At 49.5% G+C, this 27,030-nt stretch overlaps 1 protein-coding gene across 10 annotated transcripts in view; it reads left to right on the top strand.

Moving 5' to 3' along the window:
- Nucleotides 1-27,030, top strand: part of ACTR3B (actin related protein 3B) — a 63,301-nt gene that overhangs the window by 18,037 nt on the left and 18,234 nt on the right. For 9 of the 10 annotated variants that reach the window (XM_081101708.1, XM_081101705.1, XM_081101713.1 and 6 more), the window contains 5 exons: nt 8,744-8,868; nt 9,507-9,617; nt 20,577-20,672; nt 21,644-21,751; nt 24,431-24,574. In XM_081101708.1, the coding sequence (XP_080957834.1) occupies nt 8,744-8,868; nt 9,507-9,617; nt 20,577-20,672; nt 21,644-21,751; nt 24,431-24,574 (584 nt within the window). The remainder of the gene's footprint in view (nt 1-8,743; nt 8,869-9,506; nt 9,618-20,576; nt 20,673-21,643; nt 21,752-24,430; nt 24,575-27,030) is intronic. The other variant, XM_081101714.1, reaches the window with a different exon arrangement.

Genomic DNA, 27,030 nt, shown 5'->3' with positions numbered 1-27,030 from the left:
CCCCTGTCCTCCCCTGTCCTCCCCCTGTCCTCCCCTGTCCTCCCCCTGTCCTCCCCTGTCCTCCCCCTGTCCTCCCCCTGTCCTTCCCTGTCCTCCCCCTGTCCTCCCCCTGTCCTCCCCCTGTCCTCCCCCTGTCCTTCCCTGTCCTCCCCTGTCCTTCCCTGTCCTCCCCTGTCTGTCCCCTTGTCCTTCCCCTGTCCTCCCCCTGTCCTTCCCCTGTCCTTCCCCTGTCCTTCCCTGTCCTTCCCTGTCCTTCCCCTGTCCTCCCCCTGTCCGTCCCCTGTCCTCCCCTGTCATCCCCCTGTCCTTCCCTGTCCTTCCCCTGTCCTCCCCCTGTCCTTCCCCTGTCCTTCCCTGTCCTCCCCTGTCCTCCCCTGTCCTTCCCCTGTCCTTCCCCTGTCCTTCCCCTGTCCTTCCCCTGTCCTTCCCCTGTCCTCCCCCTGTCCTTCCCCTGTCCTCCCCCTGTCCTTCCCCTGTCCTCCCCCTGTCCTCCCCCTGTCCTTCCCTGTCCTTCCCCTGTCCTCCCCCTGTCCTTCCCCTGTCCTCCCCCTGTCCTCCCCCTGTCCTTCCCCTGTCCTCCCCCTGTCCTCCCCCTGTCCTTCCCTGTCCTTCCCCTGTCCTTCCCCTGTCCTCCCCCTGTCCTTCCCCTGTCCTCCCCCTGTCCTTCCCCTGTCCTCCCCCTGTCCTTCCCTGTCCTCCCCCTGTCCTCCCCCTGTCCTTCCCCTGTCCTTCCCCTGTCCTCCCCCTGTCCTCCCCCTGTCCTCCCCTGTCCTTCCCTGTCCTCCCCCTGTCCTTCCCTGTCCTTCCCCTGTCCTCCCCCTGTCCTTCCCCTGTCCTCCCCCTGTCCTCCCCCTGTCCTTCCCTGTCCTTCCCCTGTCCTTCCCCTGTCCTCCCCCTGTCCTCCCCCTGTCCTTCCCCTGTCCTCCCCTGTCCTCCCCCTGTCCTTCCCCTGTCCTTCCCCTGTCCTCCCCCTGTCCTCCCCTGTCCTCCCCCTGTCCTTCCCCTGTCCTCCCCTGTCCTTCCCTGTCCTTCCCCTGTCCTCCCCCTGTCCTCCCCTGTCCTCCCCCTGTCCTTCCCTGTCCTTCCCCTGTCCTCCCCCTGTCCTTCCCCTGTCCTCCCCTGTCCTTCCCTGTCCTCCCCCTGTCCTCCCCTGTCCTCCCCCTGTCCTCCCCCTGTCCTTCCCCTGTCCTCCCCTGTCCTTCCCTGTCCTCCCCCTGTCCTCCCCTGTCCTCCCCCTGTCCTTCCCTGTCCTTCCCCTGTCCTCCCCCTGTCCTTCCCCTGTCCTCCCCCTGTCCTTCCCCTGTCCTCCCCTGTCCTTCCCTGTCCTCCCCCTGTCCTCCCCTGTCCTTCCCCTGTCCTCCCCCTGTCCTTCCCCTGTCCTCCCCTGTCCTTCCCTGTCCTCCCCCTGTCCTTCCCCTGTCCTCCCCCTGTCCTTCCCCTGTCCTCCCCCTGTCCTTCCCCTGTCCTCCCCTGTCCTTCCCTGTCCTCCCCCTGTCCTCCCCTGTTCTCCCCCTGTCCTCCCCCTGTCCTTCCCCTGTCCTCCCCTGTCCTTCCCTTCCTCCCCCTGTCCTCCCCCTGTCCTTCCCTGTCCTTCCCCTGTCCTTCCCCTGTCCTCCCCCTGTCCTCCCCCTGTCCTTCCCCTGTCCTCCCCTGTCCTCCCCCTGTCCTTCCCCTGTCCTTCCCCTGTCCTCCCCCTGTCCTCCCCTGTCCTCCCCCTGTCCTTCCCCTGTCCTCCCCTGTCCTTCCCTGTCCTTCCCCTGTCCTCCCCCTGTCCTCCCCTGTCCTCCCCCTGTCCTTCCCTGTCCTTCCCCTGTCCTCCCCCTGTTCTTCCCCTGTCCTCCCCTGTCCTTCCCTGTCCTCCCCCTGTCCTCCCCTGTTCTCCCCCTGTCCTCCCCCTGTCCTTCCCTGTCCTTCCCCTGTCCTCCCCCTGTCCTCCCCCTGTCCTTCCCCTGTCCTCCCCTGTCCTTCCCTGTCCTTCCCCTGTCCTCCCCCTGTCCTCCCCTGTCCTCCCCCTGTCCTTCCCTGTCCTTCCCCTGTCCTCCCCCTGTTCTTCCCCTGTCCTCCCCTGTCCTTCCCTGTCCTCCCCCTGTCCTCCCCTGTTCTCCCCCTGTCCTCCCCCTGTCCTTCCCTGTCCTTCCCCTGTCCTCCCCCTGTCCTCCCCCTGTCCTCCCCTGTCCTCCCCCTGTCCTTCCCTGTCCTCCCCCTGTCCTCCCCCTGTCCTTCCCTGTCCTTCCCCTGTCCTCCCCCTGTCCTCCCCTGTCCTCCCCCTGTCCTTCCCTGTCCTTCCCCTGTCCTCCCCCTGTCCTCCCCTGTCCTTCCCTGTCCTTCCCCTGTCCTCCCCCTGTCCTCCCCTGTCCTCCCCCTGTCCTCCCCTGTCCTTCCCTGTCCTTCCCCTGTCCTCCCCCTGTCCTTCCCCTGTCCTCCCCCTGTTCTTCCCCTGTCCTCCCCTGTCCTTCCCTGTCCTCCCCCTGTCCTCCCCTGTTCTCCCCCTGTCCTCCCCCTGTCCTTCCCTGTCCTTCCCCTGTCCTCCCCCTGTCCTCCCCCTGTCCTCCCCTGTCCTTCCCTGTCCTCCCCCTGTCCTTCCCTGTCCTCCCCCTGTCCTCCCCCTGTCCTTCCCTGTCCTTCCCCTGTCCTTCCCCTGTCCTCCCCCTGTCCTCCCCCTGTCCTCCCCCTGTCCTTCCCCTGTCCTCCCCTGTCCTTCCCTGTCCTCCCCCTGTCCTCCCCTGTTCTCCCCCTGTCCTCCCCTGTCCTTCCCTGTCCTTCCCCTGTCCTTCCCCTGTCCTCCCCTGTCCTTCCCTGTCCTTCCCCTGTCCTCCCCCTGTCCTCCCCTGTCCTTCCCTGTCCTTCCCCTGTCCTCCCCCTGTCCTTCCCCTGTCCTCCCCTGTCCTCCCCCTGTCCTTCCCCTGTCCTCCCCCTGTCCTTCCCCTGTCCTCCCCCTGTCCTTCCCCTGTCCTTCCCTGTCCTTCCCCTGTCCTTCCCCTGTCCTTCCCCTGTCCTCCCCCTGTCCTTCCCCTGTCCTTCCCCTGTCCTCCCCCTGTCCTTCCCCTGTCCTCCCCCTGTCCTTCCCCTGTCCTTCCCCTGTCCTCCCCCTGTCCTTCCCCTGTCCTTCCCCTGTCCTCCCCCTGTCCTTCCCCTGTCCTTCCCTGTCCTTCCCCTGTCCTCCCCCTGTCCTTCCCCTGTCCTCCCCCTGTCCTTCCCCTGTCCTCCCCCTGTCCTTCCCCTGTCCTTCCCTGTCCTTCCCCTGTCCTTCCCCTGTCCTTCCCCTGTCCTCCCCCTGTCCTTCCCCTGTCCTTCCCCTGTCCTCCCCCTGTCCTTCCCCTGTCCTTCCCCTGTCCTCCCCCTGTCCTTCCCCTGTCCTTCCCCTGTCCTCCCCCTGTCCTTCCCCTGTCCTTCCCCTGTCCTTCCCCTGTCCTTCCCTGTCCTTTTCCTGCCCTTCCCCTGTCCTTCCTCTGTCCTTCCCTGTCCTTCCCCTGTCCTTCCCCTGTCGTTCCCCTGTCCTTCCCCTGTCCTTCCCCTGGCGCTGCTGCCCTCCTCTGGTGGCTGTTTCCTGTATCCAGTCCGTATGTGATCCTTAGATGACAGGCTCCAGGATCCATGAACAACATGTAGCATTGTTTTGTGAGTCTAAACATTTCCACGATGGTGTCATACTGCGAGTAACTTTCTGTTATTGCTCTTTTGAAAACCTCTCAAAGTTTTGATTCTAAGGTGTATTTCATTGTTGGTGTACACAGACCTAGGTTGGCATTCTAACACGTGCATCTACAACAGTTTGCTTTTAAACTTAGGCATTTCCCAGCTTTCTCTGCTGTACAAAATGGTGTAGTGAATACCTCCTTATTCATGTGTGCTGGTTTCCCGAGAGAAAGCAATGAGAAATGGTGGTTTCTTCATCCAGGTGTGCCCCTCTTCCCCCATGTCAGGCACTGTCAGATCGCTCTTCCGAGGCTGTACTGACCTAAACTCCCATTAGCAGCGGACGAGTGTATGTTTCTACATGTCCTGACCACAGTTGATACCGCTGGACTTAAATTTCTGCCAGTCTAATGAATGTAAAATGATGATGTCTCATTTTATAAGTGCATTTTTGAGTACTAGTAAGGTAACTTTCTGTTTTTGTTGTTTTTTCATGAATTTTGTTAGAATTAAATTTTCTAATTAGTTATTGCCAGCACATAGGAGGAATGCTGCTGAGATTTTTAAGTTGTTTTTGAATCTAGTAACCTTTCTGACCTGTCTGATTTGTTCTAATATCCCACAGATTCTATTAGTTTTCTATGCAGAATATTGTACTAACTGCAAATAATAGATATTTTGTCTCTTCCAGCCCCAGTACTTTATTTTTTTCCTTGGTCTTGTGTAACCAGGGATTACGAATTTGAATGGAAAATTGAATCTTTGCGAAGCTTTCCACATTTCATCAGATGTTAAGTTCTGGAGGGAAGTTTGATATAATTATTTACTACTAAGTGTATTCCCAAATATCAAGGCTAAGCTTTTTAAAAAAATGTTTTTATTGATTTTGGAGAGAGGAAGGGAGAGGGGAAGAGTGAGAGGGAAACATCAATGATGAAAGAGGATCATCCATCATCTGCCTCTTGCATGGCCCCTACTGGGGACCGAATCTGCAATCCAGGCATGTGCCCTGACCGGGAATCGAACTGTGACCTCCTAGATCATGGGTCCACACTCAAACACAGAGCCGCCCCTACCGGGCAAGGCGAAGCTCTTATTAAAATAGTATATCAAAAGTCTTTAACATTTTCATATAGTGCTGTTTGATTACTGTACTTTTTGTGATAGATATTAGCTGGCATCCTCCTAGTTTTTCTTTTAATGGGAAGTCAATTCTTTTTCTTCTGTAACAAAACAAGAAGTATTTTAAGTTTATCTGATGCAGAGTGTTATTAAAATGTGAAGGAGCATACTGGCTGCCCTGGCCAATTTGGCTCAGTGGATAGAGCATCGGCCTCTGGACTGAAGGGACCAGATTTGATTCAGGTCAAGGACGTATGCCTTGGTTGCACGCTCAAGCTTGCAGGCTCGAGCATATGGGAGGCAGCCAATCGATGTGTGTCTCTCTCACACTGATGTTTCTCTCTCTGTCTCTCCCCTCTCATTTGCTCTCTCTGAAAAAAAAAAAGCAAAAAAAAAAAGCAATGTAAAAATATCCTCCGGTGAGGATTAACAAAAACAAAACCAAAAAAGAGCATACAGGCAATTTCCCCCCAGTTAATTCTCCTTTCTTGTATTATGTTTTTAATTTTGTCTCCTTCTGTTTTGTATTTTAAAATTTTGGGACCTATTGATATATACTTCAGGTGCATTTCACTGTCTTGTGGGATTTTTTTTCAGATGGAACTGAGAAATGGAGTGGTGTAGCTTCTGTCAGCACTAAAAGCAGAGCAGTTAAGTCCCCTGTGCCCTCCCGAAAATAATGCCCGAACATAGAACCGGTCCTATAGTACTTTACATGCTCTTTGATAGCGTCTTTTTTGGGAATACCCTCTATCCTCCCTAAATATTATGCAGAAATATTTACTGCATATATATAGGGATTATATTACCCTTTCTTAATTATTTATGTTTTTTAAATTTTTTTATTTTTTAAAAAATCTTTATTGTTGAGAGTATTACAGATGTCTCCCCTTTAACCCCCTGTTGCCCGCCTCCACCTGGTTCCTGTCACCCCCCTAGGTCTTCACCACCCTATTGCCTGTGTCCATAGGTAATGCATATACGAATAGAAGATCTTTAGTTAATCTCTTCCGCCCTCCTTCCCTCTGAGATTTGTCAGCCTGTTCCATGTTTCCATGCCTCTGGTTCTATTTATTCATCAGTTGATTTTGTTCATTAGATTCCTTGTTCATTTATTTTGATTTTTAGATTCAGTTGTTGATTGATATGTATTTATTGCCATTTTATTGTACACATTTTTCTTTTTCCCCTCCTCCTCCTTTCTCCTCCTCCTCCTCCTTTCTCCTCCTCCTCCTCCTCCTCCTCCTCCTTCTTCTTCCTCCTCCTCCTCCTCCTCCTCCTCCTCCTCCTCCTCCTCCCCCTCCTCCCCTTCCTCCCCCCCCCCCCCCGCATCCTCCTTCTCTTCCTCTTCTTAAAGAATACCCCTTAACATTTCATGTAATACAGGTTTGGTGATGATGAACTCCTTTAGCTTTTTCTTGTCTGTGAAGCTCTTTATCTGACCTTCAATTCTAAATGATAGCTTTGCTGGGTAGAGTAATTTTGATTGTAGGTCCTTGATATTCATCACTTTGAGTATTTCTTGCCACTCCCTCTGGCCTGCAAAGTTTCTGTTGAGAAATCAGCTGACTGTCGCATGGATGCTCCCTTGTAGGTAACTAACTGTGTTTCTCTTGCTGCTTTTAAGATGATCTCTTTGTCCTTAATCCTTGGCATTTTAATTATGATGTGTCTTGGTGTGGACCTCTTTGGGTTCCGCTTGTTTGGGGTTCTCTGTGCTTCCTGGACTTGTAAGTCTATTTCTTTCACCAGGTAGGGGAAGTTGTCTGTCATTATTTCTTTAAATAGGTTTTCAATATCTAGCTCTACCTCTTCTCCTTCAGGCACCCCCATAATGCAAATGTTGGTCTGCTTGAAGTTGTCCCAGAGGCTCCTTACACTGTCTTCATATTTTTGGATTCTTTTTTATTTTTGTTCTTCTGATTGGGTGTTTTTTTGCTTCCTCATATTCCAAATCATTGATTTGATTTTTGGAATCCTCTATTCTACTGTTGAATCCCTGTAAATTATTCTTTGAATTAGTCTTTATTTCAAGTAGTATATGCTTAATTTCTGACTGGTCCCTTTTCATGTCTTTGATGTTCTCACTAAGGTTCTTGAAATTCTCACTAAGATCCTTGAAATTCTCACCAAGATCCTTGAAGCCTTCATTAAGATCCTTGAGTAACCTTATAACCATGGTTTTGAACTCTGTATCTCGTAGTTTGCTTGCTTCTGTTTCATTTAGTTCTTTTTCGAGATTTCTTCTGTTTTTCCATTTGTGACATGTTTCTTTGTCTCTGCATTTTGGCCACTTCCCTGTGTTTGTTCCTATGTATTAGGTAGAGCTGCTATGTCTCCTGGAATTGGTGGAGTGGCTTTGTGTAGTTGGTGTCTTATAGCGTCCAGTAGCTCAGCCTCCCCAGTCACCTGAGCTGGGCACTCTAGGTGGGCCCTTGTGTGGGCTATGTGCACAGTCTTCTTGTAGTTGAGCCTTGATTGCTGTTGGCATCACTGGGAGGAATTGACCTTCAGGCCAATTGGCTGTGAGAACCAGCTGTGACTATACTGGAAGAGCTACTGTGCAGGAGACACTCCTGTGAAGCAGGACTTGCTTCACTGGGGCTTTGGTGCTCACTGAGTCTGTCCCTTGAATGTGGATGTGTTGCTTGTGAATGTGTAGCGTTGTAATCTGGTATGGTCTGAAGCTGTTCACCGGGTGCACTGCCTCTGGGAGGTGCAAAGTCAGTGACTGCCTAGAGCAGTGATGGCGAACCTATGACACATGTGTCAGAGGTGACACACGAACTCATTTTTTTGGTTGATTTTTCTTTGTTAAATGGCATTTAAATATGTAAAATAAATATCAAAAATATAAGTCTTTGTTTTACTATAGTTTCAAATATCAAAAAGTTTCTATATGTGACACGGCACCAGAGTTAAGTTAGGGTTTTTCAAAATGCTGGCACGCCGAGTTCAAAAGGTTCGCCATCACTGGCCTAGAGCCACTCAGCAGGAGCTACAGAACTATCTTCAGGTGGCTGCTACTTGTATTGGGCTTGCAAGTGACCAGGTGAGGCCCAGGTGTGGCCCAGGTGTGAAGCAAGGCAGACTGGTACTAGTGTGGAGTGTTGGGCCACTTATTGGTAGTATGGGGCAGGCTGACACCAGCTGCTGCTTGTTTTAGAGATTTTAGGAAAGTCTCAAGCCTGACCCAGGAGAGCCCATTCATATGGATAAGCTGCTGCAAACATCTTGGGTAGGGCTGCAAATTGGATGGGGAGGGGTCTCAGGGAATCACCAGAAACTGGTGAACAGTGTGAGCCAAGCTGATGGAAATTTAGATATGGCTTCCAGTTAGCTCTGGGACAGGGGGAGGTACCAGCACAGGAACAGTGACCCCTGCAAGCACCCCTATCTGGGAGAAAGCCACCCCCTGAGTTCCTGCCCCAATGCCAGAGAGTCTAGTACCTTCCCATATTTCCCTGGTTCCGCCAATGCCGCTGCCCAGTGCTGGAACTCAGAGAAAGTGGACTGTGTAAGTCTGTGTGCCGTTAAGAGGAACACCTGTGTCTCCTTAGCCATAATCCCCGCTGGTTTTTACAGCCTGAAGTTATGGGGACTCCTCTTCCCAGTTCTGGAACCTGGATTGAGGGTCTGGTATAGGGCTGGGATCTCTTGCTCTTCACGGGAGGCCTCTGCAGCCACACTACCTCTCCCGATTAAAAAAATGGGGCGTCGGACCAGACCAGTTCTGCACCTTTGCCCTCCAGCCTCAGTGTGCTTTCTTCCTTACTTTTCTAGTTGTAGGACTTCCATTCAGCCAGATTTCAGGTGGTTCTGAATGATGGTTCTGTATTTTAGTTGTAATTTTGATTGTGGGAGGCAACAAGTACCAATGTTTACCTACCCTGCCATCTTGGTTCTCCCCCTAAATTTGGAACCCCTTTCTTAATTATTTAAGTAAATGTGGATAGTGATGGAAATATTTGTGCTTTTTTTTAAGGTATTGCCATCAGAGAGTCAGCAAAGGTAGTTGACCAAGCACAAAGGAAGGTGTTGAGGGGCGTGGATGACCTGGACTTTTTCATTGGGGATGAAGCCATCGATAAACCCACATACGCCACCAAGGTGAGCCCAGACGGGAATGGCTTTAGGGAGTAGCCAGGACGAGCTGCAGAATGAACCATGCAGAAGGGCAGGTTATCTAGAAAGTGTGCTTGTGAGTTGAATGTGTTTTTATGCTTATGTTTGTAAAAAGGTTTTGTTGTTTTGGATGTGGGGAAGCGGGTGGATTTTCAGAGCCCTGGGGCGCAATCTGGACTCAGGATTGCCTGTGAAGGTAGGTTCTGCTGAGATGGAAAATCACAGGTTGACTAAATGACCTGTCAGATATGGAAAGTTGCAGATTGATTAATTAAAGAGAAGCACTAAAATTATTTAAGTAGACATTTGTTCTAAAAAACCCCAAAAAACAAAACCCCATTTCAACAAAACAGTCGAATGGTATGGTGGATTAGCTGCACTTTGCACCTGCCACTCCACTGTTAAGACGTTCTTTGTTGTTAGAAATGGGTGGAGTTAGAGTATAAACAATTACATAACAGTCTTTCTGTTAAGGTGTCTGTCTTTTCTCTATGGGACTAACATTCACTTCATGCAAAGGGGACCTTGATTCTGTCGTTGCTCAGTCTCCCCCGGCCTTGTCGTTAGAATTGCTCTCACTGATGTGAACCGAGGCTTGACATACTTGGTTTCTCTTGGGTTAGTGGCCAATAAGACACGGAATAATCGAAGACTGGGATCTTATGGAAAGGTTCATGGAACATGTGATTTTTAAATATCTTCGAGCTGAACCTGAGGATCATTATTTCCTAATGGTGAGTAACTGGAACTAAGAGGGATAATTCCCAAGTGCTTGCATTTAACCAGTTAACTGCCATGCGTCCAAAACAGAAACCATCCCCACACACCACGGTATTTTGAATTTAACTAATAAACGTCTGCTGCTTGCGTCTGTACGACACTCATGGCGTACAAATGGTTAAACTCAAGATAGTCTTCCCTGGGGAGTCTTTATTTCTGCTAAAGCCACTTATATGAATCAGGGTGCTCTTTTGGGCAAATAATGGAAGGGTCAGCAAAAATGTCTAATGCCAGAAAGGGCTCATTTTCTCACTAAACAGGCAGCCTAGAGTCGGGTGGTTCCAGGGCAGGTCATCTCAGCCGCTCAGTGACAGAAGCAAGGGCCGGCCCAGTGCGCCAGCTGAGCCTCCTGTGTGGTCCCCCTGAGGCCCAGCCTGCCAGGTGCCCATGTCTTGGTATCTGTACTTTCAGAGAGAGGCTCACCTTTTAAGATTCCCAGAAACCTTTCCAGCAGATTGGCCCACCATCCATTCCAACCTGGGGATGGAATTACCTTGACAGGTTTAGAGTAATCAGGATTCTCTCCCTGGGGCTGGGAGAGGACCCTCTCTGATCACCTGGCCTGGGAGGGTAGGGACCTAAACAGGCCTCCAACAGCCTGGGAGGTGGAGGGAGGGATTGGTTGGGTAGGAAACAGCTGTGTACTTAGATAGCCCCGTGAAGTAACTGGGTGGCTGTGATTTTTTGCTTCTTACAACAGAGGAAACCGAGGCAAGATGTTATTTTGCTGTGGTTTAAGTCTTACTGCAAAATAAAATTGAGTAGGGTTATGGGCCCTGATTATGTCACTTAATCTTATTCAAACAAAATAAACAATTACAGAGAAATGAGAAGAATTATGTCTTGATTATGGATTCTGTTCTAATTGTTATACTCAATATTATGTATTTTCTTCCATGATATATTCTTTTTAAGTTAAAATTAATTACATGTACAACACTCATGCTTTGTAGAGAGCAATTGCATGTAACATAAGCTGCCTATTAAAACCTACATAATTTGGCTGCCCAGGCTGAGCACTGTGCTTTCCAGGCTGCCGTGTGTCCCTCCCGTGTCCCTCCAGTGGTTCCTGTAAAGTAAATGGAGCCAGGAAGTGACAGTGTGTCTGAGTGGCTTTGTCTTTGTAGCCAAAACAAATCATAGACTCCCACCTGTCAGGTTTGGCACTTTTCCTTCTCTAGTGCATCACATGGCTACCTGTTGGACAGGATTTTAGGAGCGGGCACCATGCCCAGCTGCTTCCTTCTGTCTGCTCTTCTCACTGTGCCAGGAGTTGTCCCTCTTACTCCACCTTGAGGGACATCATCCACTAGGCCTGTGGAGCAGATGCACAGGAAGTGTCTCCTAATTCTTTTTTTTTTCTGGTTTAGCTGGCATATGTAGGCCAGTAAGCTAAAATCACTTGCCAGGAAAGAATTGGAAGTGTTTGGTGTGAATGTGGAAAAGCTAAAGTCCATTTGCTAAAAATGAACATCTGCGGTGAATGTTCAAAAATAATCAAGTTTATTAAAGATAAATACTGTGTTATATATGCTGCGTTTTGGATTCTGCAGGTTGGTTCAATGCGTGGTGTGATTGAGGGAGTGTGGAGACGTACATTTCTCTGAGGTGTCTGCCCTTATCACCGGCTACTGCAGCAGTGACAGGAGTAAAGCGGTGTAGAGATTTACAGCCGAGTCATTGAAGTTCATTGAAGATATTTACTAAACTGCTGCGTCAGATGAGGGCTTCTCCATATGAGTCTGAGTTCTAAATTCTGTGCCCCTCACAGCCACAGGGTGTCCGTTCTGACTGCTGTGACAGACATCAGAGCAAATGGGGTGCTCCTCAGGCCTCACATTTTTCACACAGTCCAGAGACTCAGCTCACATGGGTTGTGTGGACTGAGCAGAGCAAATGGGAACCACTCTGCCACTGGATTGCCCACGTCTAAACCAGAATAACGGATTTCAGAGAATTGTGGGGCTGGCGAGCAGAAATTGAGTTTTATTTTTCTTTATTTTTTCCATCACCATTTATCCCCTCTATGCCCACTTCCCCCCACCCCCCGCCCAATCACCACACTGCTTTCCATGTCTTCTCTCTTTTTTCCTTTGTTTTGCTCAACCCTCCCCCCCCCCCCGCCCCAATTTAGAAATTGAGTTTTAACTTCAGAAGAGATTTGGAAATTTTGACTATGAATCTAGCAAAAAAGAGGAAAAAAGAGAGGGAATATCACCCTTCTTCCATCTTTTTGTTCCAGTCGGTCCTTGGTGAGTTGGGGGCTGATGCCGCCCATGTGAAGGGACAGCTCTTCACTGGGTTTGCTGGATGCTCTCCTCTCCAGCAGCACCCCAGACGCACCCAGGACCAACGTTCTGTTAGTTATGTGGGCACATCCGGTGCCGTCAGGTGCACAGCACAGTGGACCTTCCATGCATTGTGTCCTGATGTAGGGATGGTCCTTCGCTGCTTCTCGAGAGGGTGCAGCCCTGCTCGGTCTAGTTGCGGCCAGCGAGCCAAGGCTACTTCTTGGGTTTGCTCAGTTAGTTCCTGGTGGCCTGCGTGCTTTCCAGTCTCTAGTGCAGTGGTTCTCAACCTTCCTAATGCCGCGACCCTTTAATATAGTTCCTCAGGTTCTGGTGACCCCCAACCATAAAATTATTTTCGTTGCTACTTCATAACTGTCATGTTGCTACTGTTATGAATCGTAATGTAAATATCTGATATGCAGGATGTATTTTCATTGTTACAAATTGAACATAATTAAAGCATAGTGATTAATCAGAAAACAATATGTAATTATATATGTGTTTTCCTATGGTCTTATGCGACCCCTGTGAAAGGCTCGTTCGACCCCCAAAGGGGTTGCGACCCACAGGCTGAGAACCGCTGCTTGAGTGTGTTGTCATCTCCTCCCTGTCCTCCCTTCCTTGAGGATTTATAGTTTTGTTTTTTTTTAAATACATTTTTATTGATTTCAGAGAGGAAGGGAGAGGGATAGAGAGATGGAAACATCAATGATGAGAGAGAATCATTGACCGGCTGCCTCCTGCACACCCCACACTGGGGATCGGGCCTGCAACCTGGGCATGTGCTTTGACTGGGAATCAAATCATGACCTCCTGGTTCATGGGCCAACACTCAACCACTGAGCCATGCCGGTCGGGCAAGGATGTATGGTTGTTTTTTCTTTCTACCATGTGGGGCATGATCATATCATCCTATATAATAAAAGCCTAATATGCAGATCGACTGAATGGTGGAACGACCAGTGGAACAACTGGTTGCTATGATGCACACTGACCACCGGGGGGCAGACGCTAAACGCAGGAGGTGCCCCCAGCCCGCAGGCCCCAGGCCAGCCAAGGTGGGTGCCAGCGGGGGCCCCCTGATTGCCCTGCCCATTACTCCACAGAGGGAGGCAACTGGCGGCAGCAGCACGACTGGGGGGCAGCGAGCAGGCTGGCAATGCCCCAATTGCCTCCTGCAGAGGGTTGTGATTGGCGATGGTCGGGGGGGGGGCAGCAAGTGGGTGGCGACAGGCCGGCCAAGGCGGGTGACAGTGGAGGCCCCCTGATCGCCCTGCTGGTTGCCCCATAGATCAGCTCTGATCTCCGGCCAGGCCTTGGGACCCTACCCATGCATGAATTTTGTGCACCAGGCGTCCCGTATATTCATAAAGCTTTCCCAATTACAAAGCACTTCTCCTTTTTATTTTAATTCTTTATTGTTGATAGTATTACATATGTCCCCCTTTTTCCTCCATTGATCCTCTCCAGCTCGCCCCTCACCCCGCCTCCACCCCAAGGCCTATAGTTTTTAAAACGGTTTCTTTGCTGCAGTTACAAAGGAGATTGAGGTGGGGCAGTATTAGGTCCATGTGTACATTTTGCTGGCTTAACCCAGAACTATGGATTGGTTTTTATGACAGTGACTAATTATTCATTTTAGAATCAATACCAGATGATATTCTACCATTATTTAAAAAAAGTATCTATTTTTATTGATTTCAGAGAGGAAGGGAGAGGGAGATAGAAACATGATGCGAGAGAATCATTGATTGGCTGCCTCTTGCATGCCCCCTACTGGGGATTGAGCTGCAACCTGGGCATGTACCCTTTATTGGAATCGAACCTGGGACCCTTCAGTCCACAAGCTGACACTCTATCCACGGAGTCAAACCAGCAAGGGCTATTTTACCATTCTTATGAATAAAAATGTTTATGCAGCTTGCGTTCCTGTGATGTTTTAATATGTTTGAAAACATGATACCTGCAATTTAGAGTTTGTCATAAATAATGGTTTAGGGAAGTTTTACTTAAGTTGGTATCCTAAAGGAACAATTACTGGTAGTAAACATAGAAGAAGTGGAGGATTGAGGAAGAAATGGACTTATGATTAAAGTTCTCAGAACCCATGAAGATATGCCCTTAATAATGCTGATTTTGATTCAAGAAGCAGGGTAGCCTAATTATATTGTAAGCATTCCTTAAATGGAAGTATATGGATTTTAATGTAGAATCTCCACAGATGGTGAGTGTTTTGGTAGCAAGTAATAGAAGTATAAAGAATAGTAGTTTAGCCCTAGCTGGCTTGGCTCAGTGGATAGAGCGTTGGCCTGCAGACTCAAGGGTTGCGGGTTTGATTACGGTCAAGGGCATATGCCTGGGTTTCGGGCTCGATCCCCAGTTGGGGGTGTGCAGGAGGCAGCCAATCAATGATTCTCTATCATCATTGATGTTTCTGCCTCTCTCTCCCTCTCTGTACTTTTCTGAAAAAAAAGAAAAAAAAAGAAAAAAAAAGAATAGTAGTTTAAATGGTTAGGGCTTTTATTGTTGTTAAATTTGTAGTAGGGGCCAGTGCTGGTCTGGCACTCCCTGTGTCGTTAGGGACCTCGTGCTCCTGCCAGCACCGGGCTCGGTGATAGCCAGCGGAGATTAGCATGAGGCTTCCATTCCAAGGGTCTCATCGTCACAGGGTGGCTGCTGCGGCTCCTGTCAGCACTGCTGTGTTCCAAGAAAGGGCGGGTCAAGGGCAGAAAGGAGACTGCTGCTTGAGTCTGCCCTTGACCTTGAAGGAGCTTTCCTAGGAGGCTATCCATCAGCTTGTGCTTCTTACTGGCCAGAACTTAGTCCTTTAGCCATCCCTGTCCACAGGGAGTTCCGGGATATGCTCATCTTCTGGCCTGTCGCTGCCTCCTGTGACTGATCAGTGGTCAGTCAGGAAGGCAGATGGGAGAATGGACAGGGGTAGGCAATGGGTAGTGCCTGCCATACTGTGTGACCACAGGTATGATTGAACCCACAACCTAGGTATGTGCCCTGACCGGGAATTGAACCCTCAACCTTTTGGCGCACAGGATGACACTCAACTGAGCCACCTGGCCAAGACCTACCTATACTTTTCATACCTTTGTCACCTTTCCCTCTTGCTACTTTCCCCCTCTACTCAGTTGAAATGCTTTGCTTATAAAGGTAACTTATTAAGGTGCTTGGATTCTTATTTAAGGTGAGAAAAAACTTTGTAGATTTCTTTAGTTCATACAGGTTATTTCTTCTGGTCTGAGACTCATTATTGATCATTGCAGCTTGCTTTTATTGAGCATTTGCTGTGCGACCATCTCCCCCCTGACATGCATTAACTCGTTTATTTCATCCCACCAGTGACCCCGAGGGAGGTAGTTACTAGGCCCATTTTCCAGATTGGTAGGAGGTACCTTAAGAGACACACTGTGACCAGTACATGTATTTTAAATGAAAGAAATCTAAACTAATGATTTCTAACATTTATAGTGCAAACTAGGTGCTGGGCACTTCACAGGCATCAATTTCACCCCTTGAGGAGGCACGTTAAAGGGAGTAATGTGACTTTGAGGCCCCTTATTTATAACCTGCTTTTGAGTACGACTTCATTTATTTCTCCCCCAGGTTTTAAGACTGCTTTCTCCCACCCATCCAGGGAATAGACTGATTCTAATTACAGTGATCAAATCTTATGTGGGGCACTGTGAACTTTGCTGTAGTTACTACACAGAGCCTAAACGAAAGCATCTGGTGAGGTGATAGCCAGCTGAGATGAGCACACAGAGTAGGATGCAGAAGGGTTCCCAGCTCTGACGCCTCCTGCCCACCCTGCTACCAGCCCTTAACCACTTCATGGTTGGTCTTTGCAGAGATAATTGTGTGCAGGCACATGGATTTCGCATATACTTTTGTTTTATACAAATGGTAACAAAATACACATACTATTGAACACCTTGACTTTTTATTTAAAACTAGAGGCCTGGTCATTGAAATTCATGCAGGGGGCGGGGGTCCCCTCAGCCCAGCCTGCACCCTCTCCAATCCGGGACCCCTCGGGGAATGTCCGACAGTCGGACATCCCTCTTACAATCTGGGACCATAGGTTCCTAACTGCTCACCTGCCTGCCTGCCTGTTCGCCCCTAACTGCCCCCACTGCTGGCCTGGTCACCCCCAACCTTCCCCCCTGCCGGCCAGGTCACCCCCAACTGCCACCCTGGCAGCCTGGTTACCCTTAACTGCCCCCCACACCAGCCTGGTTGCCCTTCACTGCCCCCCTCTACTGGCCTGGTCACCCCCAACTGCCCCTCTTGCTGGCCTGGTCGCCCCACACAGCCTGCTGTTCAGTCGTTTGGTCGCTCCTCACTGCCCCCCCTGCCAGCCTGGTCTCCCCACACAGCCTGCTGCTCAGTCTTTTGGTCAGCCCTCACTAACCCCCCCTGCCAGCCAGGTCGCCCCATGCAGCCTGTTTGGTAGTCCGTTTGGTTGTTTCGGTTGCGACAGTCACTTAGGCTTTTATATATATAGATAGGTAAAAAATCTGATAAAAAGAGTAATATGAAATTTTCCTTCCTACCATTTTTAAGTCCAGTCATATTAACTGTATTTACATTGTTGTGGAACAGATGTCCAGAAATTTTCCACTGTGTAAACCGAAACTGTGTACTTACTCAACAATGCCCCTCCCCTTCCCCCTTATATTTATAAAAAGTTTTAATTAAAAATTGTCAACAAAAAGAATATTTAAGAATGTATGTAGTAGCCCTGGCTGGTGTGTCTCAGTTGGTTGGGCGTCATCCCGTGCACTGAAAGGTCACTGGTGGTTTGATTCCCAGTCAGGGCACATGCCTAGGTTGCGGGTTCAATCAAGGTGCGGTGGGAGGGAGCAGCTGATAAATGTTTCTCACATCAGTGTTTCTCTCTCTCAAATCAATTAAAAATAACATAAAAATAATGTATGGAGACACCTTTCTCTTGTTTAACGGTTTATCACAGAGCTTGTTTCATATCAGCATATATGGGGCTCACCCTTTTCATTGCTGTAAAGTGTTGTGTTTTATGGAAGTGGCATAATTTATGTAATTACTTCCTCATGATGGGCTTTAGATCATTTCTGATCTTGTCCTACTGACCGGAGGGGCTGACTTTGACCTCTGTGGGCACCTTGATTAGGTGGGTCTCTGGCTTGTAGTGTGATTTGATTTTGTTTCATGATCTTTGTTGAGAAACTTCCTCTGTGGTGGGAGAGTTGCTCACTGGTCTTTGCGATGATTTTGGTACTAATAACTCACTTTCATTGAACGCCAGGTGCTCTGTAAGTACTTAGACTCTTTTCATCTTTCCAGCTAACCGGGGTGGAGAGAAGAGATCACTGTCTTCTGACCCCAGTCACCCCATTGGTCTGCGTGCTGCCATGACAGCTATGGCTGCGCTTAGTTTAGCCACTTGCTTTATGTTACGCTTTCTGTTTTTAGTGTGTTTTGTTTATGTATTAATTTGTTAACACTCAGGCTTGGTGTTCTCTTTGCATTGCATTGGGTGTGTATTCTTTCTAATAACTTGTGTTTTTAAAAAATCTTTATTATTGAAAGTATTACATATGTCCCACTTTCCCCCCCCATTGACCCCTTCTAGCCTGCCCCCACACCTTCCCCTTCCCCCCACTCCAGACCAATCTCAGAGGGTAGGTGGGGATGGGGAGAGATCAGTCAAAGAACTTGTATGCATATATGCATAAGTAATAATTTGTTTTTAAATGTAACTCAAATTTCAAGTAATACATTGACCTGTGTTTGTTTAGCGATGATTACTTCCTGCCGTGATCAGTGACCAGACTGGCTCATCCTCACAGTTCCGTCCCTTGTCCTTGCCTCTGCCACCTGCTTGTGATTGAGTTTGTCACTGAACTTACTCTAATACTAACATTGGTGACTTTCTGTGTGTTAGTACCTCTGATACTTTGTCAGGTTAAAGCAGAACCTTTTGATTCCATCATAAGAGGATATCAGTATCTTTATAGTCCCTCTTTTCTGTCTACGCATCTCAATTTGATATGATTGCTGTTTAAATTGATGACATTTGCATTCTGTCCAGTAACTGTGATTCCCAGAAAAGAAAAATCTTACACCTTAACTGGATTACATGCGCACTGTCAGTTTTTTCTGTACTTCTGCACTCTTCTTGTTTGGCTCACGTTCATCTTCTAATAGTTCCTTCATGCAGGGCTCATGGGAACCACTTCTCCAAGTTCTCAAATGTTTAAAGAGACTTGTTTTTGCAACATACTCGATTGACAGTGTGGTCAGATGTAGAATTCTTGGGTCGTAGCTTCCTGCTGTATAGACTGTGAGTGAGCCCTTATGTCTCGGTGGTAAACGTAGGTATGCTAATGGCCAAGGCTGGTGTGCTTTTCCCACTTTAAGGTGTCTGCTGGAACTGCCATAGCAAGCACCACCAGCTCGTGGCTTCCACACACACGCTTGTTTTCTCAGCTTGGAGGCTGAAGCCCAAGGTCAAGGTGCCGTGAGGGTTGGCTGCTGGAGGCCCGTCTTCCCGGCTTGTAGGCGGCGGCCTTCCCTCTGTGCCTCACATGGTCTTTCTTCTGTTCACGTGAGAGAGAGCTGCCTGGTGTCTTCCTTTTCTAATAGACATTATCCTGTTCAATTAGGGCCCCATCCTGTGACCAGTTAACCTCGATTACTTCCCTAGAGACCCCAACTCCAAATACAGTCACACTTGGGTTTGGGGGTTCAACATGTGAATTTTTGGGGACATAGTCCAGTCCATAACAAAGGGTGATGTGAGTTTCTTTTTTTTTTTGGCCAAAAGGCCTGGATAATTTTTATTTATTGTTTTTTTTTTCTTTTGCAGCTTTAAATATGTGATGTATACCCATACTTATTGACATGGAAAAATTCACATCATACCACTGAATGGCAAAAAGCAGGTTTATTATTTTTAAAAAAAATATTTTTATTGATTTCAGAGAGGGAAGGAGAGGGAGAGAGATAAAAACATCAGCGATGCCCTAGCTGGTTTGGGTCAGTGGATAGAGCGTCAGCCTGAAGATCGAAGGGTTCTGGGTTCAATTCCAGTCAAGGGCATGTACCTCGGTTGCAGGCTCCTCCCCAGCCTGTGGTTGGGGCACATGCAGGAGGCAACCAATCAATGTGTTTCTCTCACATGGATATTTCTCTCTGTCTTTCCTTCTCTCTTCCACTCTCTAAAAATCAGGGGAAAAGTATCCCTGGGTGAGGATTAAAAAAACCAAAAAAAACCACCACATCAGTGATGAGAGAGAATCATTGATCGGCTCCCTCCTGTACTCACCCTACTGGGGATCGAACCCTCAACCCAGGCATGTACCCTGACCAGGAACCATTGAGCCATACTGGCCAGGCTATTTATTCTTTTTATCTTTCCGTAATCCTGTCATTTCCTCCTATTTGGTCATGGCTATTATTTTAAAACTAGAGAGCTGATGCACGAAATTCATGCACGGGCCTAGGCCCCGGCCCCCGCCCGCCGCCACCACAGCTGGGGGCCTCTGGTGCCGCTGCCTCAGCCCCCACCCTCTGCTGCTTTGTCTGGAAGGAAGGACGCCCAGAAGGATGTCTGGTCTAATTAGCATATTATGCTTTCATTATTATAGATAGATATTTGAATTTTTTGAAATGCCTTTGATCTTTATCTGCTTTATTTTTATATTTTTCTGAGGAAGAGTCTTTTGTCTGCCATTTGTTTTTCCTGTGACTTTTCTCTTTTTCTTTAGTTTTTTATATATCTTTGCCTAGTTTCTTTCCTCATCTTTGAATGAGGAGAGTTCTTCCTGGACTAGCTGTGTGTGTGGTTTTGGCCGGGGTAGGGGGAAGGGGGCAGTGTGGGTGAAGCCGCTTCTCTCTGGGGTTCTGCCTCGCAGCTGGAGGCAAAGGCATTCGTCTGAGCTTGCTCTGGGCTCTGGTGGCAGGGGGTTTGGCAGGTCTGCGGCTGTCCCGCTTAATCGGCTCTTGCTCTAAGCAGGGCTGCCTGCCTGAGCTCTGGAGAACTCTGCCCTTCCTCTGAGATCTGAAGTCCCTGGTGTTCTCCCGGTGCCTCACTGTCTTGGTTGAGTGTTTCTTGCCTGTGGCAACTTGCTGCCGGTTAGTCTCAGGCGGTTCAGGTGCTATGTTATCAAAGATCAAGCTTTCTTCTCCCTAACTGACTGTTCTTGGTCTGGGTGGTCACAAAGGGCAGCATTGTTCAGAGAGGTCTTTACTTTGCATCTTCCAGGTTCTGAGCCCCACAGTCAGGTTTCTTTCTTTCTTTTTTTTTTTAAAAAAATACATTTTTATTCATTTCAGAGAGGAAGGGAGAGGGAGAGACAGAAACATCAATGATGAGAGAGAATCATGGATCTACTGCCTCCTGCACACCCCCTACTGGGGATTGGGCCTGCAACCCAGGCATGTGCCCCGACCCCCAGGTTCATAGGTCGAAGCTCAACCACTGAGCCACACTGGCCGGGCCAGGTTTCTTAAGGAACCACATTGGTTTCGCCATCTGCAAAGGGAGGGCGCTCTACAGCATCCTGATGATCATGCAATCACATGGAATCTGGGCGAATACTGAACACAGTGACTGCTTTCTTACAGACAGAACCTCCGCTGAACACACCAGAAAATAGAGAATATCTTGCAGAAATTATGTTTGAATCTTTTAATGTACCAGGACTCTACATTGCAGTTCAGGTAAAAGCAAAGTTATTTTTATGATTCCCACAGGACGGCATGGTGATTCCAGAGGCTCTCTGTTACAAGATGGGGCTGTGTGTTCTTCCTTTTTCCTTTCCCTCAACACACACACAACACATGGAGACACAGACACACAGAAGGACAGACACACACATTCACAGACACATAGACACAGGACAGACACATTCGCTGACACACACACATTCACAGACACACACACAGAAGGACAGACACACACATTCACAGACACACAGACACAGGACAGACACATTCGCAGACACACACATTCACAGACACACACACAGAAGGACAGACACACACATTCACAGACACACAGACACAGGACAGACACATTCGCAGACACACACACATTCACAGACACACAGACACACACACAGAAGGACAGACACACATACTTACACACACCCTACTCTGCATTAATCTCAGACCAGGTTTCCCAGCTCAGGGTAGGACAGGCAGTTCTCTGTGCGGGGGCTTCCCATGTAGAGCAGAACGGTTAGCAGCCTCTGGCCTTGACCCCCTAGAAATAGCACCCGCCTGGTCTCCCCAAGTGTGACAGACACGGCACCAGGCCTCCCCAGTGTCCCGGGGGGCAGACGGCCCTGGTGGGGAACCAGTATCCGGTGTGAGGCCAGTGAACTGCAGCCGTCCGTGGACCTGCACCGGGAACGGTGGGTGAGAAACACCCCCCTCTGACTCCATAGTAAAATCCCCACCTCACTGGCTTTTTGGGGGTAAAAATTGATTTATTTTATTGAAAACTTGAGTCCTCCAGTTTAAGTACACATGGTCCTTGTCCAGGTTGGGATTTGAATTTTGGGGGGAGGTGAAGGAGGGAGAGGGAGAGTTAGCCTCAGTTGGGGAGAAGGACCGATTGCTTGACCTGAGCATGAGCGCGCAGAGGACCTGAGGCCGCTCCCCGTGCTGACGGCTCGTGTCCTGTCCAGGCAGTGCTGGCCTTGGCCGCGTCGTGGACGTCTCGGCAGGTCGGCGAGCGCACGCTGACAGGCATCATCATCGACAGCGGGGACGGGGTCACCCACGCCATCCCAGTGGTAAGCAGACTGGTCAGTGCTTCTCTTTGCAGGACTCACCTGATTGGAGGTAAGGGAACAATTAAAGGGAAAAAAGCTTTTCTGCTTAAAATACCACTTTTAAAGTCATAGCTGTATTTAGACAAGGGAATAAGAGGAGAAAAAATCCGTGGCCGTCGCAGTTTTAAATGTGCAGGGGCAGCTTCTGCTGTCGAACGGCAGCCATTGGGTGGGGTCAGCAGGACTCTGCCTTGCCCCTGGGGTCATGAGGTCATGGTCCCTGGGGGCTTTTCCTGCTCGCCTCCCGAGCCTGGGCCACCCAGAGGATCTCTCTGTTCCGGGACAAGACGTGGGTGGCTTTAACCAGCTCCTGCTCTGGACAAGGCGCTGCTGGGGTTTGAGAGTTTATGTAAGAGCTGAGAGGAGGAGTTGCACCTTTCAGTCTGCAGAGTGGTCTGCAGGGCCGCTTTCTGGTTTTACATTTCAGAATATTAGAGAAGTGGTTCCTAACTGGGGCTCTAAGAGACTTCTGTTTCTCCCCCCACCCTCCACAAACTATTTAAACGAATTGTTTAAAGTTGCTTTTGAAAAGAAATGGAAACTCTGGAGAGGGTGTCCAGGGGAGAGTGGCCTGGCTCTCATTCCTGATCGCCAGGCCCTCCTCCCAGATGCAGCCCGTTACCGGTTATCCACGTTTGTTACAAGCACGCTGTTTGTATATACAGGTGTCTGTGTGTATAACACCTTTGGGAAAGACAAACTAGGGCTTTTAAAAAACAAATCATTTACTTTCATTGAGAAATAGCATTTCGTTTCAGGAGGTTGCAGCTAGGATATGCTCACATGCTTTAATTCCTTCCGGGTCAGAACGCCAGGAACAGGGTAAAGGGTGGACGTGCCCCCAGGGTCCGGAGGGACGGGCAGGACTGCACGCGCCCTCCCGGTGTTCTCTGTGCTGGCAGCCCCGCAGCTGGCCTCACCCCTTGCTCCTGTAGGGCTGCTGAGGCGTGTCCGCGCTGCTGCCCTGGCCGTGAGAGCAGTGCGGACCGAGCGTCCCGGCGCCTGCCCCTTCCCAGGCCCTCCCCTCGGAGGCCGGTGCAGACGGACCCGCTGGGCGCGTGGGCCTGCTGCCCTCTCTCCCGTGTTTCCGGCTGAGGAGGAGAAAGGAAAACTGGCTCTCTCGGTGTCGAGGCCCACAGAGAAAGTCGCTTGAACATTTTTGTCTGTATCATAATTCGGTGTTTTCCCAAAAAATTACATGTTGCACAAAATTAGGGTGAAATGGAGAAATGTAAAGGAGGAAGTAGAATACCCGTGAACTGAGCCAGAGAGCTTCTAAGCTGTTTCCTAGACACAACGCGTGACGTTTTCAGCGAAATTGGAGCGTCCTGTGTCCGGTTCTGTGTCCTGATTGTACAATACAACCCTAACTTTACAGCTTGCATACAGACTTATCCCTAATAGTGTTTATGGCTGAGTATTCTGTGAAAATAGTTAGTAGCTATGTAATAGCGCATCCTGGAGTCTAGCCTAATTCACTTGTCTGCCTGTCCTTGGACGGGGTGTCGAGTGTTCTGAATCTGAGACGAAGCTCAGGTTAGTAAACACTGGCTGGATTACTTTTAGAAAGTGTTAGATGTGATGCACGGAGTATAATAATTGTGAATAGTTTGTGTTAGCTGGTATTCTTATGACTGTAAGTTGATCTTTACTATTTTAATAATTTGGACATATCTTTTATCTCCCTCTTTTTTCCTCTTTCTTAAAATATTTTATAAATAACTTAGACTGTGGGAAGGCCACATCTTCTCTTACTTCCAGACGTTAGGCACATCAGGAAGAAACCTGAGGGGTCAGCAGCGTGTCCTCGCCCTCACGTGGCCCTGCCTGGTGGCTCCCACCGCAGAGTGCAGTCAGCGGCCCCCTGCCGGGCCCTCTGTTTCCCAGGCGTGGGGCACGGAAGCAGGGCTGTCCTGGGGACTGGCGTGCCACGTCCTTGTCTGTGACACTGTGGTAGGAGGGACACTCTGACTGTCGGTCCCTGTTGGGCGAGCTGGGTGTGCCACAGCCTGTGGCTTCCCTGGAAGGTTGGGGAGGGGCTGGTGCTGGGCTATGGCCCGTTCCTGGCACCAGCAGACAGGGCCATGGTCCAGGAAGGCCCCCAGTGAGCGGGTCTGAGACACACAGTGTTAAGGGAACCACAGAATCACTCCTAGCCCCACACTCGGGGCTGTCTATTGGGTGCTTAGTAAATGGCCTCACAGTGCTAGTGCTGGGCTGCGTACTGCACTGACTCTGTATTGTACCCCAAGGGGTCATTTGCCCCACACTGTGGGCAGAGGTTCTGGCATGAAGCATGTTAAGATCCTTAAATACAAGTAGATTTATAGTTGGCTTAGCAGCTTACAGGTAAAACGCTTTCTGTTAAGGAACAGAGTTAGGTTGGATTCACGGTTCCGACACGCAGCATCTGTTTTTGGAATGTGGTTTTCCGAGCACGTTCCTGATGAAAGCACCGTTCTGGCTGCTTATGCGGGGGCCGGGTGGGGGGGGGGGCAGGTCATGGAAACGGGATTGGGAGTGCAGTCACTTTAAGGACCTCGCCCATGGAGCCATGTTGGGATCTGTAATTGTGTGTCAGGGCCTCCAGGGCAGGAGCCCCTGGGATTGCTCACAGTCTTCTGCCTCCTCTCTTCCCAGGCGGAAGGTTATGTAATCGGAAGCTGCATCAAACACATCCCGATTGCAGGTAGAGATATTACGTATTTCATTCAACAGCTGCTAAGGGAGAGGGAGGTGGGAATCCCTCCTGAGCAGTCACTGGAGACCGCAAAAGCCATTAAGGTAAAAACGGACGGGGAATGGGCTGGTTTGGGTGGAGGAGAAATGGGGCTGCACGCTTCCCCGCTGCCGCCACCCTGCGCCCACCTGCTTCCTCTCCCTGCTTCCTTTCCGTGAATGTGGGTCTTCATCTGTTTACCGCTGAGTTCAGTGAGGGCTGAAAGACTGACAGCTCAGGCCCTTCCTCGGACATCAGCCGTGGAGGTTCCAGTGTAGACGAGAACGGCTTTATGGCCAGACTGAGCCTGTGCTACGGATGCAGCCTCACTTAATTGGCGCCTGATTAGGTAGGGCCTCCAGTTACCTGATCGCCTGCAGCTCCCTCCACGGTTGGACGGTTGGACGGTTGGACAAGGCACTAGCAGTAGCAGCAGTGACCCCAGGGGTCCTGGGTATCGGCCAATGTCAAACTCGTTTCCCATCCCTGTTGTGTGTGGTTTGCACCCTCTTAACTGCAGTTCAGAACAAGTCATTCCTGGCTCTAGAGTCATGAAACACAGTCCACTTGTATTTTCTGGACTCTAGTTACCATGCTAAAAAAGTTACAGGAAGTTTTAAAAGGAAATCAATTCGATAAGAAGGAGCATGGCTTGTCGGGGCATATTTAAGTGCTCACTTGACCAGTTTAGACTGTTACCGTGTCCGTTTCAGTTGACAAACCCTTTTAAGGGAACTTTTCTAGTAAAAATGCAAGAGATTCTTAGGAATGCAAGGATAACTATTATGTAGATCAGTGATGGCGAACCTATGACACGCGTGTCAGAGGTGACACGCGAAACTCATTTTTTTGGTTGATTTTTCTTTGTTAAATGGCATTTAAATATATAAAATAAATATAAAAAATATAAGTCTTTGTTTTACTATGGTTGCAAATATCAAAAAATTTCTATATGTGACACGGCACCAGAGTTAAGTTAGGGTTTTTCAAAATGCTGACATGGCGAGCTCAAAAGGTTCTCCATCACTGATATAGATGAAGAGAGAAGGATTTAGTTTGTTTTGAAGAAGAATTTCGCGTGGGTGTGCCATGAGCTTGAGCATCTCCTGTCATTTTGAGCTTGAGGGGGAGTGAGGGGCGTTCCCCCACTGCTTTCCTTGGCTTAGTTCCCAGGAACCCTGCTGGTTGAAGGACAGGAAGCATCAGAGATGGCCCCACATTTGCACGGCACTCTGGGTAGCAACAGGGTGCACTGGTGTAGGTCTGGGCTCCGGCAAGCCAGGTGGCCAGCTGCCCTGCTGTCCTGGACCACGGTTTCCCGGGATGGGCACGCTTAACTGCACAGCACAGCCCCGGGCAGCCCGGGACACTTAGCCCTTTCTAGCTGGGGAGAGTTTACCCAAGAATCATAGACTTTCTTTTTAGACTAAAATGCTTCCCAAGAATTTCCCTCTTCCTTTCCTTGCCTTTTTTCAGTGGAAAAAAAAAAAATTGGAGATTTGACCCAAGCTCTCTTGCCACCCCATATCTGTGACAAATGTCAATCAGAATGGAACCTCTTGTTTCTAACACTCAGGGGTCGAGCTGGTGAGCGTGAGTGTTCCCTTTCTCAGTCAAGATTCCTGAGTGGCATGGCTCAGGAGGTTGCGTTCTGGTCCTCACAGTGGCATTTGCTTTACTCACTGGCTTTCTGGGGTCCTATCCTGACCTTGAATTAGAGCTGGCTGTTGAGGCTGCAGAGGTCAGGAGAAAAGAGACTCCTTTGGTGACGCTCTCGAGATCAGCTGCACTGGCCCTGCTTGGGGGGCGGTGGGCCCTGCCGTGGCTTCCCGCCTCACTTGTTTCTGTGAAAGGCAGAGGCCCCGGGGAGTGTGGAGCAGAAGTGCCTGCCTCGTGCTACTGCCATGGCGTGGCCCACGGGCATGAGCAGGCCTGAGGCTGTGTGGGCTGTGGCACGCCGTTCTCGTAGCGTGAGTCCAGAACTCCAGTCTAGGTCTGCACACGCCACCCACCTTCCCTTGAAGCCTTTCGTGCTGTCACTAGGCCAGTTGAGGTGCCGTTGGAAATTGAGCAGGCCTCTGAGGACAGCTCGATGCTTCTGTCTCCATTTGGTAGATTTAACTGTGTCCCTCACTCTCTGTCGTCAGGGAACACAGTTTGTATAAACAAACCCTGCCCACCAGTCTCACAATTCTGTTAGAGCGTCAAGGATGAAACTGGAATATGTTTCAGGGAGTCTAGGAGACTTCAAACTTCATAGCAGAAAACACCTTCAGAGGTTCTTCCAAAATGTGTACGAGCGCCCATGTGCTGCCTTCCCACCTGGGGTTGGGGGCACCATCTATGCAGGGAGTAGGACGGACCCAGCAGGTGCAGATCACCTGGAGACACTGAAGCCATTCTGGGTCCCTGCGTATTCCTGAGTGGGCATGGCTTGAGTGTCTCCATGGTGATCTATAGCCGCTCTGTCAGTCTCGCTCCTTGTGTACAAGGTGCCCCCCTCTGCTGTCTGCCCACAGGA

This window comes from Myotis nattereri, assembly GCF_964212035.1.
Source record: "Myotis nattereri genome assembly, chromosome: 11".
Taxonomy (NCBI): Eukaryota; Metazoa; Chordata; class Mammalia; order Chiroptera; family Vespertilionidae; genus Myotis; species Myotis nattereri.
The sequence above is the reverse complement of the archived record's forward strand: the minus strand, read 5'-3'. Positions and strand labels throughout refer to the sequence as shown.